Source organism: Tamandua tetradactyla, chromosome 18 (genome assembly GCF_023851605.1).
Source record: "Tamandua tetradactyla isolate mTamTet1 chromosome 18, mTamTet1.pri, whole genome shotgun sequence".
Classification (NCBI taxonomy): Eukaryota; Metazoa; Chordata; class Mammalia; order Pilosa; family Myrmecophagidae; genus Tamandua; species Tamandua tetradactyla.
This window is the reverse complement of record NC_135344.1, coordinates 33,896,131-33,914,683: the sequence shown is the minus strand read 5'-3', so window position 1 is coordinate 33,914,683 and position 18,553 is coordinate 33,896,131. Positions and strand designations below refer to the sequence as shown.

The 18,553-nt window shown below is 35.3% G+C and overlaps 1 protein-coding gene and 1 pseudogene across 5 annotated transcripts in view; one reads left to right on the top strand and one right to left on the bottom strand.

The window, feature by feature from the left end:
- The window catches only part of DYM (dymeclin), a 603,069-nt gene that overhangs the window by 113,092 nt on the left and 471,424 nt on the right, over positions 1–18,553 (bottom strand). For all 5 annotated transcript variants that reach the window (XM_077135504.1, XM_077135505.1, XM_077135503.1 and 2 more), the window contains one exon: positions 7,072–7,254. In XM_077135504.1, the coding sequence (XP_076991619.1) occupies positions 7,072–7,254 (183 nt within the window). The remainder of the gene's footprint in view (positions 1–7,071; positions 7,255–18,553) is intronic.
- On the top strand, positions 13,283–14,015 carry LOC143662598 (dynein axonemal light chain 1 pseudogene; annotated as a pseudogene).

Sequence of the window (18,553 nt, the reverse complement as noted above, 5' to 3'; positions counted from 1 at the left end):
TCCCAGAAGGTGAGGAGAAGGGAAAATGGGGAGAAAAACTAATGGAGGAAATTATCACTGAAAGTAATAACACTAAATGTTAATGGATTAAACTCACTGATCAAAAGACACAGACTGGCAGAATGGATTAAAAAACTATATGCTGTCTACAGGAAACGCATCTGTGCTGGTGTTCTAGTTTTCTAGCTGCTGGAATGCAACACACCAGAGACGGATTGGCTTTTAATAAAAGGGGATTTATTTTGTTGGTTCTTCAGAGGAAAGGCAGCTAACTTTCCACTGAGGTTCTTTCTTACATGGAAGGCACAGGATGGTCTCTGCTGGTCTTCTCTCCAGACCCCTGGGTTCCAACGACTTTCCCCGGGGTGACTTCTTTCTGCATCTCCAAAGGCCTGGGCTGAGCTACTAGTGCCGAGATGAGGAATGCCGAGCTGCTTAGCTGTGCTACATTGCGTTCTTTCATTTAAGCACCAGCCAATTAAGTCAAACGTCACTCATTGCAGCAGACACGCCTCCTAGCTGACTGTGGATGTAATTAGCAACAGATGAGGTTCACATACCATTGGCTTATGTCCGCAGCAACAAGACTAGGTATGCTCACCTGGCCAAGTTGACAACTGAATCTAACTAACACAACTGGTTTAAAAGGATGTCTGCCCCCTAGAAAAGCCATGTTTTAATCAAAATCCCATTTCATAAAGGTAGAATAATCCCTATTCAATATTGTATATTTGAAACTGTAATCAGATCATCTCCCTGGATGATGTGATTTAGTCAAGAGTGGTTGTTAAACTGGATTAGGTGATGACATATCTCCAACCCATTTGGGTGGGTCTTGATCGGTTTACTGGAGTCCTATAAAAGAGGAAATATTTTGGAGAGAGAGATTCAGAGAGAGTAGAGCAGAACGATATAGCCAAGAGAAGCCCAAGTCCACCAGCCAGTGACCTTTGGAGATGAAGAAGGAAAACACCTCCCAGGGAGTTTCATGAAACAGCAAGCCAGGAGAGAAAGCTAGCAGATAAAGCCTTGCTCGCTGTGTGCCCTTCCAGCTGAGAGAGAAACTCTGACTGTGTTCGCCATGTGTCCTTCCATTTGAGAAAGAAATTGTGAACTTCATTGGCCTTCTTGAAGGTATCTTTCCCCGGGTGCCTTTGATTGGACATTTCTATAGACTTGGTTTCTGGGACATTTTCTTGGCTTTAGAACTGTAAACTAGCAACTTATTAAATTCCCCTTTTTAAAAAGCCATCCCATCTCTGGTATATTGCATTCTGGCAGCTAGCAAACTAGAACAGCACCTTAGATCCAAGGATAAACATAGGTTGAAAGTGACAGGATGGGAAAAGATATTTCATGCAAATAACAACCAGAAAAGAACAGGAGTAGCTATACTAATATCCAACAAATTAGACTTCGGATGTAAAACAGTTAAAAGAGACAAAGAAGGATACTATGTACTAATAAAAGGAACAATTAAACAGGAAGACATAACAATCACAAATATTTATGCACCGAACCAGAATGCCCCAAAATACATGAGGCAAACACTGCAAACACTGAAAAGGGAAATAGACACATCTACCATAATAGTTGGAGACTTCAATTCCCCACTCTCATCAATGGACAGAACATCTAGACAGAGGATCAATAAAGAAACAGAGAATTTGAATATTACAATAAATGAGCTAGACTTAACAAACATTTATAGGACATTACACTCCACAACAGCAGGATACACCTTTTTCTCAAGTGCTCATGGATCATTCTCAAAGATAGACCTTATGCTGGGTCACAAAGCAAGTCTCAATAAATTTAAAAAGATTGAAATCATACAAAACAGTTTCTCAGATCATAAAGGAATGAAGTTGGAAATCAATAATAGGCAGAATGCCAGAAAATTCACAAATATGTGGAGGCTCAACAACACACTCTTAAACAACCCCCGTTGTTTCTTCCCGTGGGTCAAGGTAGAAATTACAAGAGAGATCAGTAAATATCTCGAGGCAAATGAAAATGAAAACACAACATATCAAAACTTATGGGATGTAACAAAGGCAGTGCTAAGAGGGAAATTTATTGCCCTAAATGCCTATATAAAAAATTGAGGGATTAACTGTCCACTTGGAAGAACTAGAGAAAGAACAGCAAACTAGCCCCAAAGCAAGCAAAAGGAAAGAAATAATGAAGATTAGAACAGAAATAAATGAAACTGAGAACAGGAAAAAAATTGAGAAAATCAACAAAACCAGAAGTTAGTTCTATAAGAAAATCAATAAGATTGATGAACCTTTAGCATGGTTGACAAAAAGAAGAAGAGAGAGGATGCAAACTAAAAAGATCAGAAATGGAAGAGGAGACATAACCACTGACCCCACAGAAATAAAGGAAGTAATGAGAGGATACTATGAACAACTTTATGCTAATAAACTCTACAATGTAGATGAAACAGACAACTTCCTAGAAAGACATGAACAACCAACACTGACTCAAGAAGAAATAGACTACCTCAACAAACCAATCACAAGTAAAGAGATTGAATCAGTCATTAAGAAGCTTCCCAAAAAGAAAAGTCCAGGACCAGACGGCTTCACATGTAAATTCCTTCAAACATTCAAGAATCAGTCACTAAGAAGCTCCCCCAAAAGAAAAATCCAGGACCAGATGGCTTCACATGTGAATTCTACCAAACATTCAAGAAAGAATAAGTACCAATCCTGCTCAAACTCTTCAAAAAAACTGAAGAGGAGGGAAAGCTACCTAACTCATTCTACGAAGCCAACATCACTCTCATACCAAAGCCAGACAAAGATATTACAAAAAAATCCCCAAAAAAACTATAGACCAATCTCTTATGAATATAGATGCAAAATCCTCAAGAAAAGTCTTGCAAATCGAATCCAACAGCATATTAAAAGAATTATACAGCATGACCAAGTAGGATTTATTCCAGGTATGCAAGGATGGTTTAACATAAGGAAATCAATTAATGCAATAAACCATATCAACAAATCAAAGCAGAAAAACCATGTTATCATCTCGATTGATTCAGAAAAGGCACCTGACAAAATTCAACATCCTTTCCTGTTGAAAATACTTCAAAGGATAGGAATAGAAGGGAACTTCCTCAACATGATAAAGGGAATATATGAAAAGCCCACAGTTAACATCGTCCTCAATGGGGAAAAACTGAAAACTTTGCCCCTAAGATCAGTAACAAGACAAGGATGTCCACTATCACCATTGTTATTCAACACTGTGTTGGAAGTTCTAGCCAGAGCAATTAGACAAGAAGAAGAATTACAAGGCATCAAAATTGGAAAGGAAGAAGTAAAACCTTCACTGTTTGCAGATGATATGACACTATATGTTGAAAACCCTGAAAAATCCACAGCAAAACTACTAGAGTTAATAAATGAGTACAGGAAAGTTGCAGGTTACAAGATGAACAATAAAAAATTTGCAGTTTCTATATGTTAGTAATGAACAATCTGAAGAGGAAATCATGAAAAAAATTACATTTACAATTGCAACCAAAAGAATAAAATATTTAGGAATATATTTAACTAAAGAGACAAAAGATCTATACAGAGAAAACTGTAAGAAATTGTTAAAAGAAATCACAGAAGACCCAAATAAATGGAAGGGCATATCATGTTCATGGATTGGAAGACTAAATATAGTTAACATGTCAATACTACCTAAATTGATTTGCAGATTCAATGCAATACCAAATAAAATCCCAAAAACTTACTTTTCAGAAAAAGAAAACCAATAACCAAATTTATGTAGAAGGACAGGGTGCCACGAATAGCTAAAAGTAACCTGAGAAAGAAAAATGAAGTTGGAGATCTCATACTACCTGACTTTAAGGCGTATTATGAAGCTACAGTGGTCAAAACAGCATGGTACTGGCATAAAGAAAGATATACCGACCAATGGAATCTAATAGAGTGTTCAGATATAGACCTTCTCATCCATGGACAACTGATCTTTGATAAGGCAGTCAAGCCAACTCTCCTGGGACAGAACAGTCTCTTCAATAAATGGTGCCTAGAGAACTGGATATCCACATGCAAAAGAATGAAAGTGGATTCATATCTCACACGCAATACAAAAATTAACTCAAAATTGATCAAAGACCTAAACATTAGATCTAAGACCATAAAACTGTTAGAAGAAAATGTAGGGAAATATCTTATAAATCGTATATTAGGAGGTGGTTTCCTAGACCTTACAACAAAAGCACAAGCATTGAAGAAAGAAAGAAAGAAATGGGAACTCCTCAAAATTAAACACTTTTGTGCATCAAAGAACTTTGTCAAGAAAGCAAAAAGACAGCCTACAGAATGGGAGACAATATTTGGAAACAATATATCAGAATATATAAAGAGACTGTTTAACTCAACAACAAAAAGACAGATAACCCAATTACAAAATGGGCAAAAGACTTGAAGAGACACTTCTCAGAAGAGGAAATACAAATGGCCAAAAGGCACATGAAGAGATGCTCAATGTCCCTGGCCATCAGAGAAATGCAAATCAAAACCACAATGAGATATCATCTCACACCCACCAGAATGGCCATTATCAACAAAACAGAAAATGACAAGTGCTGGAGAGGATGTGGAGAAAGAGGCACACTTATTCACTGTTGGTGGGAATGGCAAATGGTGCAACCGCTGTGGAAGGCAGTTTGGCAGTTCCTCAAAAAAGCTGAATATAGAATTGCCATATGACCCAGCAATACCATTGCTAGGTATCTACTCAGAGGACATAAGGGCAAAGACACGAATGGACATTTGCACACCAATGTTTATAGCAGCATTATTTACAATTGCAAGGAGATGGAAACAGCCAAAATGTCCATCAACAGACGAATGGCTAAACAAACTGTGGTATATACATACGATGGACTATTATGCAGCTTTAAGACAGAATAAACTTATGAAGTATGTAACAACATGGATGGACCTTGAGAACATTATGCTGAGTGAGACTAGCCAAAAACTAAAGGACAAATACTGTATGGTCTCACTGAATGAACTGACATTAGTGAATAAACTTGGAATATTTCGTTGATAACAGAGACCATCAGGCGATAGAAATAGGGTAAGATATTGGGTAATTGGAGCTGAAGGGATACAGACTGTGCAACAGGACTGATTCAAAAACTCAGAAATGGACAGCACAATACTACCTAACTGAAATACATAATGTTAGAACACTGAATGAAGCTGAATGTGAGAATGATAGGGAGGAGGCCTGGGGGCACAAATGAAATCAGAAGGAAAGACAGATGATAAAGACTGAGATGGTATAATCTAGGAATGCCTAGAGTGTATAATGATAGTGACTAAATGTACAAATTTAAAAATGTTTTGCGTGAGGAAGAACAAAGGAATGTCAATAATGCAGGGTGTTGAAAATAGATGGTAATTAATATCTTAAAACATTAATTTATGTGTGACACTAAAGCAAAAAATGTTTATTTGGTACAAAATTTATGTTTTGACTAGTGCATTTCTTCATATAATTTATGTGGACAGCTTAACTGAATACTATAAGTACATGAAACCTTGAGTAGGGCATGAGATTTTGTAGGTTTGTCCAGAGGGATGCCTTGATAAATCCCAGAAGGAGTTGAACAGTGAATAAAAAAGCATTTGCCAAGTTCCCTTGAGGGGGAATGATGAGAAAGGGGGAAATTCAACTTCCCCAAGTAGAGAATTCTTGATATTCTAACAAGCAGTGGGTACAACCAAAGCAGTAGGCTAAGCCCTCAATCTTGGGGTTTGTTCACATGAAACTCAACCCCACAAAGGATAGGCTAAGCCTACTTAAAATTTGGCCTAAGAGTCACTCCCAGAGAACCTCTTTTGTTACTCAGATGTGGCCTCTCTCTCTCAGCCAACATGACAAGCCAACTCACTGCCCTACCCCTCTCTACATGGGACATGCCCCCCAGGGGTGTGGACCTTCCGGGCAATGTGGGACAGAAATCCTAGAATGAACTGGGACTCAGCACCAAGGGACTGAGAAAACCTGCTTGACTAAAAGGGGGAAGAGAGAAAAGAGACAAAATAATGGCTGAGAGATTCCAAACAGAGTCGAGAGGTTAATTATTCTCATGCATTAAACAGATATCACGTTTTTAGTTAAGGCATAACAGAGAGGCTGGAGGGAACTGCCTGAAAATGTAGAACTGTGTTACAGTAGCCATGTTCCTTGAAGATGATTGTATAATGATATAGCTTTTGCAATGTGACTGTGTGATTGTGAAAACCTTGTATCTGATGCTTTTTTTTTATGGACAGATGAGTAAAACATGTGGATTAAAAATAAATAAATAATAAGGGGAATAAATGTTAAAATAAATTTAGTAGATTGAAATGCTAGTGATCAATGAAAAGGAGGGGTAAGGGGTATGGTATGTATGAATTTTTTTCCTTTCTCTTTTTATTTCTTTTTCTGAACTGATGCAAATGTTCTAAGAAATGATCATGATGATGAATATACAACTATGCGTTAAAAAACAGAATGTTTATATTGTATATTGATTGGTTTTATTAATAAAAGTTAAAAAAATATATATATAGATACCCTCTGACCCAGTAAAATTCTATTTCTACTCCTCTCTACCAAAAAAAATTTTTAAAGTGATATTACTTATTTACAAACTGTTCATTAATTATGAATCATAAAATATTGGGAGAAATAAAAATAAGCAAAAGAGGATAATGGTGAAATATATTTTAGGACATTGACAATACAGGTTATACAGCATTAAATTTGAGATATTCAAAGAATTGATATCACAGAACAATGCTGATGATCTAAATAATGTTAAATAAAAATAACAAAATATAGAACTGCACAAAGTATGAACTAAATTCTATTAAAAACAGACAAGTATTCAATGCAACAATTGTTATATCAAAATAGAATGCAAATACAGTTAACAAGAAAGAAGTAGTCTTACTGTTGTAGTACTTACCAAGGTTTGTTAAATCAAGTTTTCTTTTCTTTAATACTCAAAGAATGACAATAAATATCTCCGTTTAAACTTACCAGATCGATATTTTGCATTATATCCTGAAAGGAAGGATGAGTTCGAAATTGTTCAAAGAGATCTCGTTTGTAAAGCAGTGCATACACCAAGTTTGGATTGTGGTGAAGAGAATTCGTCAGGCAGGAATTGATGATCTCTAACATCATTCGAATCACTTCTTCGATGACATTTAGGTCTTGTGCCTTATAAAGAAAGCAAACCCCCAAACAGTCAATATTTTTCTCTTTGTAATAGAATTAGTCAGGATGACAGTAATTGTTTTAAAATTATAACAACATTGGAAAGATTATGCAGGAGTTAAACCTCTTCAAAATTACTTTTTTTCCAAGAATCTTTAGAAAAAGGTATGTCAGTTAACTAAAGGATGTGGATTAAAACCTTTCTAACACCCTATGGTGATAATCAGGAATTTCACTAATAAATTATAGACTTGTCAACCTGGAAGGAAGTTTGGTGTTTACTCAGCCCCTTCTTTAATAGCTCTTTATTTGTATTCGCATCACTCTCCCCCAAAAGCATTAGATTTGCTAAGTACTGATAGGGTCCTACAGATCCCCCAAAAAAGTATCTAGTTCAGAATAAGACCTCCTTTTTCAACACTATCATTTCAATTGTTATATTTACAGATAACTAGTCTATTTTCTCAGATTAACAATCTTTGGGAACTGAATAAGTCATAAGATATCAAAACTCAAGTTAAGCAAATCAGTGAATCTCTCAGAAGAAAGAAAAATGCAAAGAACAAAAATATGGGAAAACATAGATGTTCCTTCTCCTGCTGAATTTTCTAAATTATGTTTGCAGTTGAAGCAAAAATTATGACATTGACTGATATGGTTCTCAATGTATGTAAAAGAAGTAGGTAAGACAATTATATTATAAATGGGAGGGTAAAGAGATTTAAAGGAAGGTAAGGTTTCTACATCTTGCCTGAACTGGTAAAATGTTGACACTAGTGATAGACTATGATAAGTTATATATGTGTAATGTAATACCTAGAACAACCACAAAAAACCTACACAAAGAGGTACACTAAAAAAAAATAATACAGATATATAAAAATGTAATTCTTAAATATGTTCAAACAACCCATAAAAAGGCAGAGGGAATAAAAACCAGACAAATGGGGTGGGCCACAGTGGCTCAGCAGGCAGAGTCCTTACCTGCCATGCTGGAGACCCGGGTTTGATTCCCTGTGCCTGCCCATGTGGAAAAAAAAACAAAAAAACAAAAAAAACTCCAGACAAATGAAAAGCAAGAACAAATAGAAAATAAAACGGTGGGCTTAAGACCTAACATATTAATAATTACATTATTTCAAATAATGTAATTTTTATATAGTTATGTAGTAATTAAAATAAAGAGATTTGCAGAGTGGATAAAAAACACATAACCCAACTATATGCTATCTACAAGGAACTTCAGATATAATATACTTAAAATATAATTAGTTGAAAGTAAAAGGATGGAAAAACATATACCACACAGACAAGTAATGAGAAGAAAGCAGGATGATAAAGACTGAGATGGTATAATTTAGGAATGCCTAGAGTGCACAATGATAGTGATGAAATCTATACATTAAAAAATGCTTTTGTGTGAGGAAGAACAAAGGAATGTTAGTTTTGCAGGGTGTTGAAAATAGATGGTTATTCATATTTTAAAACTTCAACTTCTGTGTGAGACTAAAGGGAGAAATATTTATTTGGTGCAAAATTTATATTCTGACTAATGTATTTCCTAATTTAAGTTGTATGGTCAGTTTAATTGAACACCATAAGTACATAGAATCTTGAATAGGGCATGAGATTTTGTTGATTTGTAGGTTTGTGTGATGCCCTGATAAATCCCAGAGTGATTTGAACAGTGAATAAAGAAGTATTTGCAAAGTCCCCACGGGGGAATGGGGAAAAAGGGGGAAAAATTCAACTTCCCCATCTGAAGAATTCCTGATATTCTCACAAGCAGTGGGGACAACCAAATTAATAGGCTGAGCCCTTTATCTTGAGGTTTGCCCCTATGAAACTTATCCCTGCAAAGGACAGGCTAAGTCTACTTAGAATTAGGCCTAAGATTTTCTAATTGGATTTTTTGTTTGTTTTTACAGTTGTGTTTTGAGAGTTCTTTATTCTAAGTAATAGTCCTTTGTTAGGACATGTGGTTTGCAAATACTATCTCCCAATTTGTAGTTTGTCTTTTCATCCTATTAACAGGGACTTTCAAAGAGTAAAAGTTTCTTTTAGGGATCATGCTTTTGATGTCATATTTATGAACACTTCACCAAGCCTTAGTCTCAAAGGCTTCCTTCCAGCGTTTTATTAGTAATTTTTTCTAGTTTCACATTTGTCACTTAAATCTGTGATTCTTTTTGAGTTAAATTTTGCACCAGAAATGACACTTAGGTCAAGATTCATTTCTTTCGTTGGTGGTTATCTAATTTGTATAAAAAACTCTCCTTCCTCCACTGAAATACTTTTGCACCTTTGGAAAATATCGTTTTTTAATACTTGTATGGAATGTTTGTGTTACTACTGAAAGTGATTCCTCCCAATTCATTCCTGTTCAAAATTGTTTTAGCTATTCTAGTTTTTGTGCTTTTACATGTTAGTTTTAGACTTATGTATAACTACAAAAATCTTGTTGGGATTTTGATAGGAACTGCATTAAACTTGTATATCAGTTGGAGACAACTGATATCTTTATTGAGTTTTCCAATCCATTAACATGGTATGTCTCTCCATTTTTCTTTGGATCTCCTTTGATTTCTCTTATTAGCATTTTGTAATTGTCAGATTCCAAATCTTGTACGTGATTTCTTAGATTTAAACCTAAGATATAGCCTTTATTTTTACAGCAAATACAAGTGGTATTTTATTTTTCATTATGACTTCCATGTTTACATTGGTTACTATATAGAAATAAATAGAATTTTGTACATATAAAAAAAAAAATAAGGCCTAAGAGTCATGCCCAGAGAATCTCTTTTGTTGCTCAGATGTGGCCTCTGTCTCTCTCTCAGCTGACATGGCAAGCAAACTCACTGCCCTCCCCCTCTATGTGGGGCATGACTCCCAAGGGTGTAAACCTCCCTGGCAACATGGGACAGAAATCCTAGGATGAGCTGGGACTCAGTATTAAGGGATTGAGAAAAATCTTCCCTCCCAATCAAAAGAGGGAAGAGAGAAATTGAGACAAAATAAAGTGTCAATGGCTCTGAGAGATTTCAGTCAGAGTCAAGAGTTTATAATGGAGGTTATTCTTATGCATTATACAGATATGCCCTTTTTAGTTTATGGTATATTAGAGTGGCTAGAGGGAAATACCTGAAACTACAGAGCTGTGTTTCAGTAGTCATGTTTCTTTTCCCATCTACATATATAATCAGTAATTCACAGTATCATCACATAGTTGCATAGTCATCCTCATGATCATTTCTTAGCACATTTGCATCAATTCAGAAAAAGAAATAAAGACAAAAGAAAAATAAAACGAAAACAGAAAAAATTTTTTTTTACATACCATACCCCTTTCCCATCCCTTTCATTGATCACTAGCATTTCAAACTAAATTTATTTTAACATTTGTTCCCCCTATTATTTATTTTTATTCCATATGTTCAGTAGCCATGTTTCTTGAAGATGATTGTATAGTGATATAGCTTTTAAAATATGACTGTGTGATTGTGAAAGCCTTGTGTCTGATGTTCCTTTGATCTATGGTATGGACAGATGAGTAAAAAATATGGATTAAAAAAATAAACAAATACTAGGGGGGAACAAAGGTTAAAATAAATTGAGTAAAAAAAATAAAATAAATTCAGTAGATTGAAATACTAGTGGTTAATGAGAGGGAGGAGTAGGGTATGGCATGTATGAGGTTTTTTTCTTTTTTCTTTCTTTTGCTGGAGAGATGTAAATGTTCAAAAAAAAATGATCATGGTAATGAATCTACAACTATGTGATGATGCTGTGAGCCACCATGTACACCACGTATAAAATGTTTGTATGTCAAGAATGTTTGTATGTTTGTTTATTGTGTACGATAAAAAGATTTTTTAAAAAACAGGATTACTATACTAATATCAGATAAAGTACACTTTAGTGCAAATAAAATTAGCAGAGACATACATATTTTAATAGTAATGAAAGGGTGAATTCACCAAGAAGAAACAATAATCCTAAAAGTTGTAGCAAACAACAAAGTTGCAAAATACATGAAACAAAACCTGACAGAATTGAAAGGAGAAAGAGACAAATTCTAAATTACAGTTGGAGACTGTAACATCCCTCACTTAACAATTGATAGAACTAGGCAGAAAATCAGTGAGGATACAGAAGAACCCAACACCATCAACAAGATCTAATCAACATTTACAGAACATTCTACCTAATAACAGCAGAATACATATTCTTTTCAAGCATGTACAGAATATTTACCAATGCAACCATATTCTGAGCTATAAAACAAACAAAATAATTGAAATCATGCAGAGTGTGTTCTCGAGACTACAGTGGAATCAAGCTAGAAATTAAATACTGAACAATAACAGGAATTCTCCAAACACTTAGAAACTATAATACTTAACTTCTAAATAATTTACAGGTCAAAGAGGAAATATGAAGTAAAATAAAAATAAATTTAACTGAATGAAAATGCAAATACACATATTAAAATTTGTGGCTGCAGAGAGGGACGTTTATAACACCAAATGCACGTGAGGTGTGGCCCCCCAGGAACTCTAGCAGGCACCTTCACTCTCAGATGTGGAAAGTCTGCCCGTCCGATCTTCTGGTCCCTTGCCATGGGTGTCCTCTTTGATGCCTTTCGAACAGTTAGAGTAAGTTTATCACAGCTCCTGACCCCATGCACAAGCATGTGCTGGCATGTGATACAGAGATTAATGTTAACACACTATGTATGTTAATATGAATCTACCTGCTGGATATTTCTTTTCTGTAATAGGAAATATGCAAACCATTTAGAACTCGCTATGTTTTAATATGCCACACTGAGCTTTTGTGCTTTTGTGTTATGCTACTGTTATGTGTAGAGTTCCTGAAAGACAGATAAATAAAGTCCTGTTCTTTGTTGATTAAATAAAAAAAATTTTGAGGCAAAGTCTCAAATAAATAAATCTAAGCTGCCACCTTATGACACTAGATAAATGAGCAACGTAATTGCAAAGGAAGCAGAAGGTATACTCTAACAAAACATGTAGGATTGTTATGCTAATAACTACAAAATGCTGATGAAATAAATTTCAAAAACTTAAATGGAGAAACATACCATGTTCATGGATTGGAGACTCAACATAGTAAAGATGTAAATTTTCCACAAATTGATATATAGGCTCAAAGCAGTTCTGATCAAAATCTCAGCAATAATTTTTGGAAAGACATAATTATTCTAAAATTCACATGGAACTAGAATAGTTAAAACAAATTTTAAAAGATGACTAAAACTGGAGGAATCAATCTATCCAATTTTAAGACATTGTATAGCTATGGCAATAAAGACTGTGATATGCTAATCTAGACACATAGGTCAGTGGAAGAGAACAGAGAACCCAGAAAAAGATCCAGACAAGTGCAGTCAATTGATTTTTGACAATAGCGGAGAAGCAATTCAAAGGAGGAAGAATAGCCCTTTCAAGAATTGGGCCTGGAACAAAACTGAACCTCAATCTAAACCTCATACTGTATAAAAAATTAACTCAAAATGGAACTTAGATTTAAATGTAAAACAGCAAACTACAAAACTTTTAGGAGAAAGCCTTTAGGATCTAGAGTTCATTAGAGTTCTTAGATATGATACCAGAAGTAAAAATCCATAAAACAAATAAAAGTTGATAATTTGGACTTCATCAAAATTCAAAACTTTTGCCCTGGGGAAGACTTTTTTCAGCAGATAAAAATAAGCTTTAGACTGGGAGGAAATATTTGCAAATCACATATCTGGCAAAGGACTGTAGCAAGAAAATATAAAGAACCCTCAAAACTCAACCATAAAAAAATCAAACAATCCAGTTAGAAAATAGGCAAAAATCTTTAAGAGACATTTCACTGACAAGGATATATAGTGACAAATAAGCACATGAAAAGATGTTTAAAGTCATTAAACCATTAGGAAAATGCAAGTCAAGACCATGATGAGACATCACTTCATACATATTAGAACAGAAAAAATAAAAAATAGTGACAATAGGGAGGGCCCTAGCAACCGGAGCAGTAACAGTAGCAACCGCCAGAATGGCAAAAGCAACAACAATCAAAGAAGCCCTAGCCAGATGGGAAGAGAAAACTGGTCAGAAACCATCTGAAGCCAAAGAGATAAAGCTTTATGCCCAGATTCCCCCTATAGAAAAGATGGATGCATCTTTGTCCATGCTTGCTAATTGCGAGAAACTTTCACTGTCTACAAACTGCATTGAAAAAATTGCCAACCTGAACGGCTTAAAAAACTTAAGGATATTGTCTTTAGGAAGAAACAACATAAAGAACTTAAATGGGCTGGAAGTAGTAGGGGACACATTAGAAGAACTGTGGATCTCCTACAATTTTATTGAGAAGTTGAAAGGGATCCATGTAATGAAGAAATTGAAGATTCTCTACATGTCCAATAACCTAGTGAAAGATTGGGCTGAATTTGTGAAGCTGGCAGAACTACCATGCCTGGAGGACCTGGTGTTTGTAGGCAATCCTTTGGAAGAGAAATACTCTTCTGAGGGGAGCTGGATCGAAGAGGCAAGCAAGAGAGTGCCCAAACTAAAAAAGTTGGATGGTACCCCAGTAATTAAAGAGGATGAAGAAGAAAACTAACTCCACATTTTCCACTTTGTGTTAACTTATTTTAATGTTATAAGAACAATAGATAAGTTTTGTATAATTGTCTATTTTAAAGATTCTGTGTGGGTTAAAAGGTTCTTAAAAAGATAAAACAATCTGTCGTTCCCCCCCCCCAAAAAAAATAGTGACAATAGCAAATAATGAAGAAATGTGGAGAAATTGGATCCTTCACACATTGCTGTAAAATGCAAAATGGTACAGCAACTCTAGAAAACAGTTTGGCAGTTTCTTAAAAAAAAATTAACCATATGCTAATCATACACCCAGCAATTACACTTTTGGGCATTTATCCCAGAGAAATAAAAACTTAGGCCTACACAAAAACTCATACATGAATGTTCATAAAAGGTTTTTTTTGTTTGTTTTGTTGGTAATAGCCCAAAACTGGAACAGTTCTATATCCTGACTGTGATGGTGGTTATGAGAATCTACACATATAATAAACTGGCTTAGACACAGACACACATTATACTGATATTCATTTCCTGGTTCTGATACTGTACTATAGTTAGTACAGTGGGGGAAATGGGTAAAGAGTACATGGAACTTCAAACTATTTTTGCAAATTCTTGTGAATCTACAATTATCTCAAAATAAAAAGTTAGAGAAATAGGGAAAAATAACAACAAAGAAAAGAAATCAAAATACTAACCAAAAAAAGATCACAGGTTACTGCTTTTGCCTATGACAGTGAAATTTTAAAAAAGTGTCGCTACAGAAAAAAAAAACAGGTAACATACAAAACCTGAACCTTTCTTGAATGGTTCAGACACCTGAGGTTTCTGGGTCAAAAAGTAGCCTGAAATCCAAGGAAAGACAGGTATATACCAGGAAAAAAGAGAACAGGAGCTACAGGCTCTTTGTGGAAGGACCCAGGATGAAGAATTCAGTTAAAATTTTAAATGAATTGCTAAAGTCCAAGTGCGGTAGTGTGAGAATTTAGAACCCCTGTGAGTTGCAGATACAAGGGGTATTTGCACCCACTCTCTGGATCTTCATTCCAACAGCGCTTTCACGGAAAAGGTGAGGGGCAGGAAGAGACTGGACAAAGTAAGGATGCTCAATCAGGGCCCGGAGAGAGTAGCTATGGCTGCCCTAAGAAACTTAATCCATAAACTACTGAAGGGAAAACAGCACATCTTGTCTCCAAGGAATGAGTGAAGACCTTCTGTGACTAGAGAAAAGAAAAAAGGAAAAAAAATCTCTAACCCTGGGGGAGAGACAGGATACTATCCTGGAACCAGATCGTTAGAGGTCTCCTATCACTGGCGGAAGAGTAAGATGACTGAGAAAATCCCATTCCTGAGACCCAGGTACACCACGCTTTCCTAAGGCTGAGGCTGGCGTAGGATAACAGAGAAGCTCCTGCCTCCCCATCCTCCAGACTAGAGAGCATAAGTAACTAACAACAGTAGAATTCGACTGATGGAGAGGCAAGAGCGTAAAGAGAGAACCTTTCAGAGGGGTAAGTGCACAGAGAAGGCCTAAAACTGAGGGTTGGGCAGAAACATTGAAAAAGCCCTCTGGTAAATTAGTCTAGACTGCAAACACAAGGTAATGGCTGATTTCATGCTATGATGGCAGAGTTGAGTAGTTGTGACAGAGACCATATGGCCTGTAAAGCCGAAAATACTTGCCATCTGGCCCTTGACAGAAAAATTTGTCACTCCTGGTCTGGTCTAGCAGATAAAAAAAGCACACCTATTTCTATACTATTTACCTCCTCCTCTACTGTCCTAAATACAACGTCAATCAAAATGTAGAGACAAACAAAAAAGGAAGTAAAAATAATCCATGGCTAAGAAACAAAGTAATCAGAAGAATCAAGAGTCACAGACGAAGCGGGTATTAAAACTATCAGAGAATTTAAAAGAATTGTGATCAATATGCTAAAGATGCTACACATTTGAGTCAGGAAACTTCAGCAGGGATAGAAACTATAAGAAAAATGACAAATGGAAGTGCTAAAAATAAAGAAATATGGTATAGTGATAAAGACTGTCTTAGATGGGTTCAACAGTAGACTTGAAGGAGCCAAAGAAAAAATTGTGAATTGAAGAGACATTAATAGAAATTATACAAACTAAACTTAAAAAGAGAAAAAAAGAGGGAAAACAACAGAATAGTGAATCTATGGGCTAAAAGATAATATGAAATACATCAATATCCATGTAACGGACTCCCAGAAGGAGAAAAGAGAAAGAATGGGGCAAAAGAGATATCTGAGGAGATAATGGCTGAGCATTTTCTAAAACTAATAGAAGAATGAAATGACAGATCCAAGGGTTCAGATCTTTCCCTGCCAAAACCAAAATCATTTTTAGAAAATCATATATGTAGAGCATATTCAAACTATAGAAAACCAAAGAAAAAGATAAAATTTTGAAGGCAAGCCAGAGAAAAAGCCACATTAAATACAGAGGCACAAAGATAAGAATTACAAGAGACTTCTCATGAGAAACTATGCAAGTCCGTTTAAATGGAGTAACGTCATTAAAGAGCTGAAAGAATTCTTTAACCAGTAGAAATATCCTTTAAACATGGAGGTGAAATAAAGATTTTTTTCAGACTAAAATAAACTGAGAAAATATATCATTTCCATACCTGCACTATAAGAAATATTAAAGGTATTTCTTTAGGTAGAGGTTATATGAACCCAGAAAAAAATGCAGATGTACACAATGAAAAAAAAGAACTTTTTCTCATTTTTAATCACTATCCAAGAAAACTGATTTCTAAAGCAAAAGTAGTAGTACTATAAGTTTATAGCATATGTAAAAATAATATATATTACAACATTCTCTTACTGATGGACAATCAATTTATTTTTAGCTTCCTTGTTTCTATGAGTATCCTGGTAGATTTGTTCTTATATTTGGGTTCTCTAATTTCTCTGGGATTGATTCCAGGAGAGGGATTGCTGAAAAGGTTGTATTTGTAATGTTCATAGACATTGCCAGATTGCTGCTTAAAAAGCTATGACAACACATTTACACTAGCAACATAGACAAGCCCTTTGCCTCCTTTTCTCACCAACAACAGATATAATTGCTCTTTTTAATTTTCACTGCCTGTGAATATAGCGCTACCTTGTTACCACCTTCATAAACATTTCCCTGAATAGTAGGCGTTTGAATATCTTTTTATGTCACCATTTTTTTGTGAATTGTTTCTTCTTCATATTCTCTTAATATATCTACACGTACACCTATATCTATCTATGTATCTATCTTTACAGATAAGAGTTTAACATATGTATAATATAAGTTGCCATTTTAACCATTTTTAAGATTATAATTCAGTGGCACTGATTAAATTTACAACGTTGTGCTACCATCACCATCATCCATTAAAAAAATGTTTTCATCACCCTAAAGAGAAACTCTGTACCGATTTTAAGCAATAACTCCACATACACTCTCCAGCCCCTGGTTATCTCTAATCTACTATCTGTCTCTATGAATTTGATTGTTCTAAATATCTCATTTAAGTGGAATTATACAATATTTATCCTTTTGTGTATGTCTTCATATCTTTATCATTTTTTTACTAAGCTGTTTTGACCCTTCAATTTTTAAGAGTTCTTTGACTAGTGTAACTATCCACCCCCAGAACTTCTCATTTTCTGTAAGTTTTCATATTTATTATAGTATTCTCTTAAGGTTACAAACATCTATGTTTATACTTATGCCCTCTTTTTCATCCTGATGTTGTTCATTTGTGCCTTCTCTTTTTCCTTCAAGATAAAATTTACCAAAGGTTTGACTGCTTTAATGTTTTTCAAAGAACTGGCTTTTACTTTTTTTATTTCTTTCATCTTTCGTTTTCTATTTTACTGATCTGGCCTTATTTTTGTTATTTAACAACATCTATTTTCAGCCTTTGTTCTTTTTCTAATATAAATACTTGAGGCTCTAAATTTACTATTTAGCCACAATCCCCAGGTTTTGATATGTAGTCATTTATTAGTTACTTATTGCTGTATATAAATGACTCCAAAACACAGCTTCATGAAAACCAAACATCTACAATCTCACATTTCTGTGGGTCAGGCATCAGAGCACAGCTTAACAGGGTATCTGGCTCATGGCACCCAGCAAGACTGCAATCAAAGTGGAGATGGGCGCCTACAGTCAGCTCAAGGTTCGACTGGGGTGGGAGCTGGGGGATAAATGTGCTTCCATGGCTGTTGGCTGGAACATCCATTCCTTGTAGTGTGGGCCTTCCCATATGGCACCTCACAAGATGCAGTCAGTGAGCAGACAGAGAAGGCACCCAAGGTAAAATCCAGGGTCATTGCATAACCTTATTTAACAGTGACATCCCATAGCTCCTGCACTATTCTACTTGTTAAAGCAAGTGAAAGGCTTAGTCTCTGTCAAGAAGAGGGGATTATATATAAATAAGGGCACAAATACCAGAAGGAGTTCATTTGAAGCCATCGTAGAGGCTGCCTATTACAAGTACTGTCATTTTGCACAGTTCTAAAATATTTCATAATTTCTATTGGGTTTTTCCTTCAATCCAGAAATTATTTAGGAGTTGACTGTTTGATTTCCAACAATTTTTAGAATGTAACTCCACTGTGATTAGTGAATGTGGTCTCTATTAAATTTCTGAAACTTCCTCTGTGATT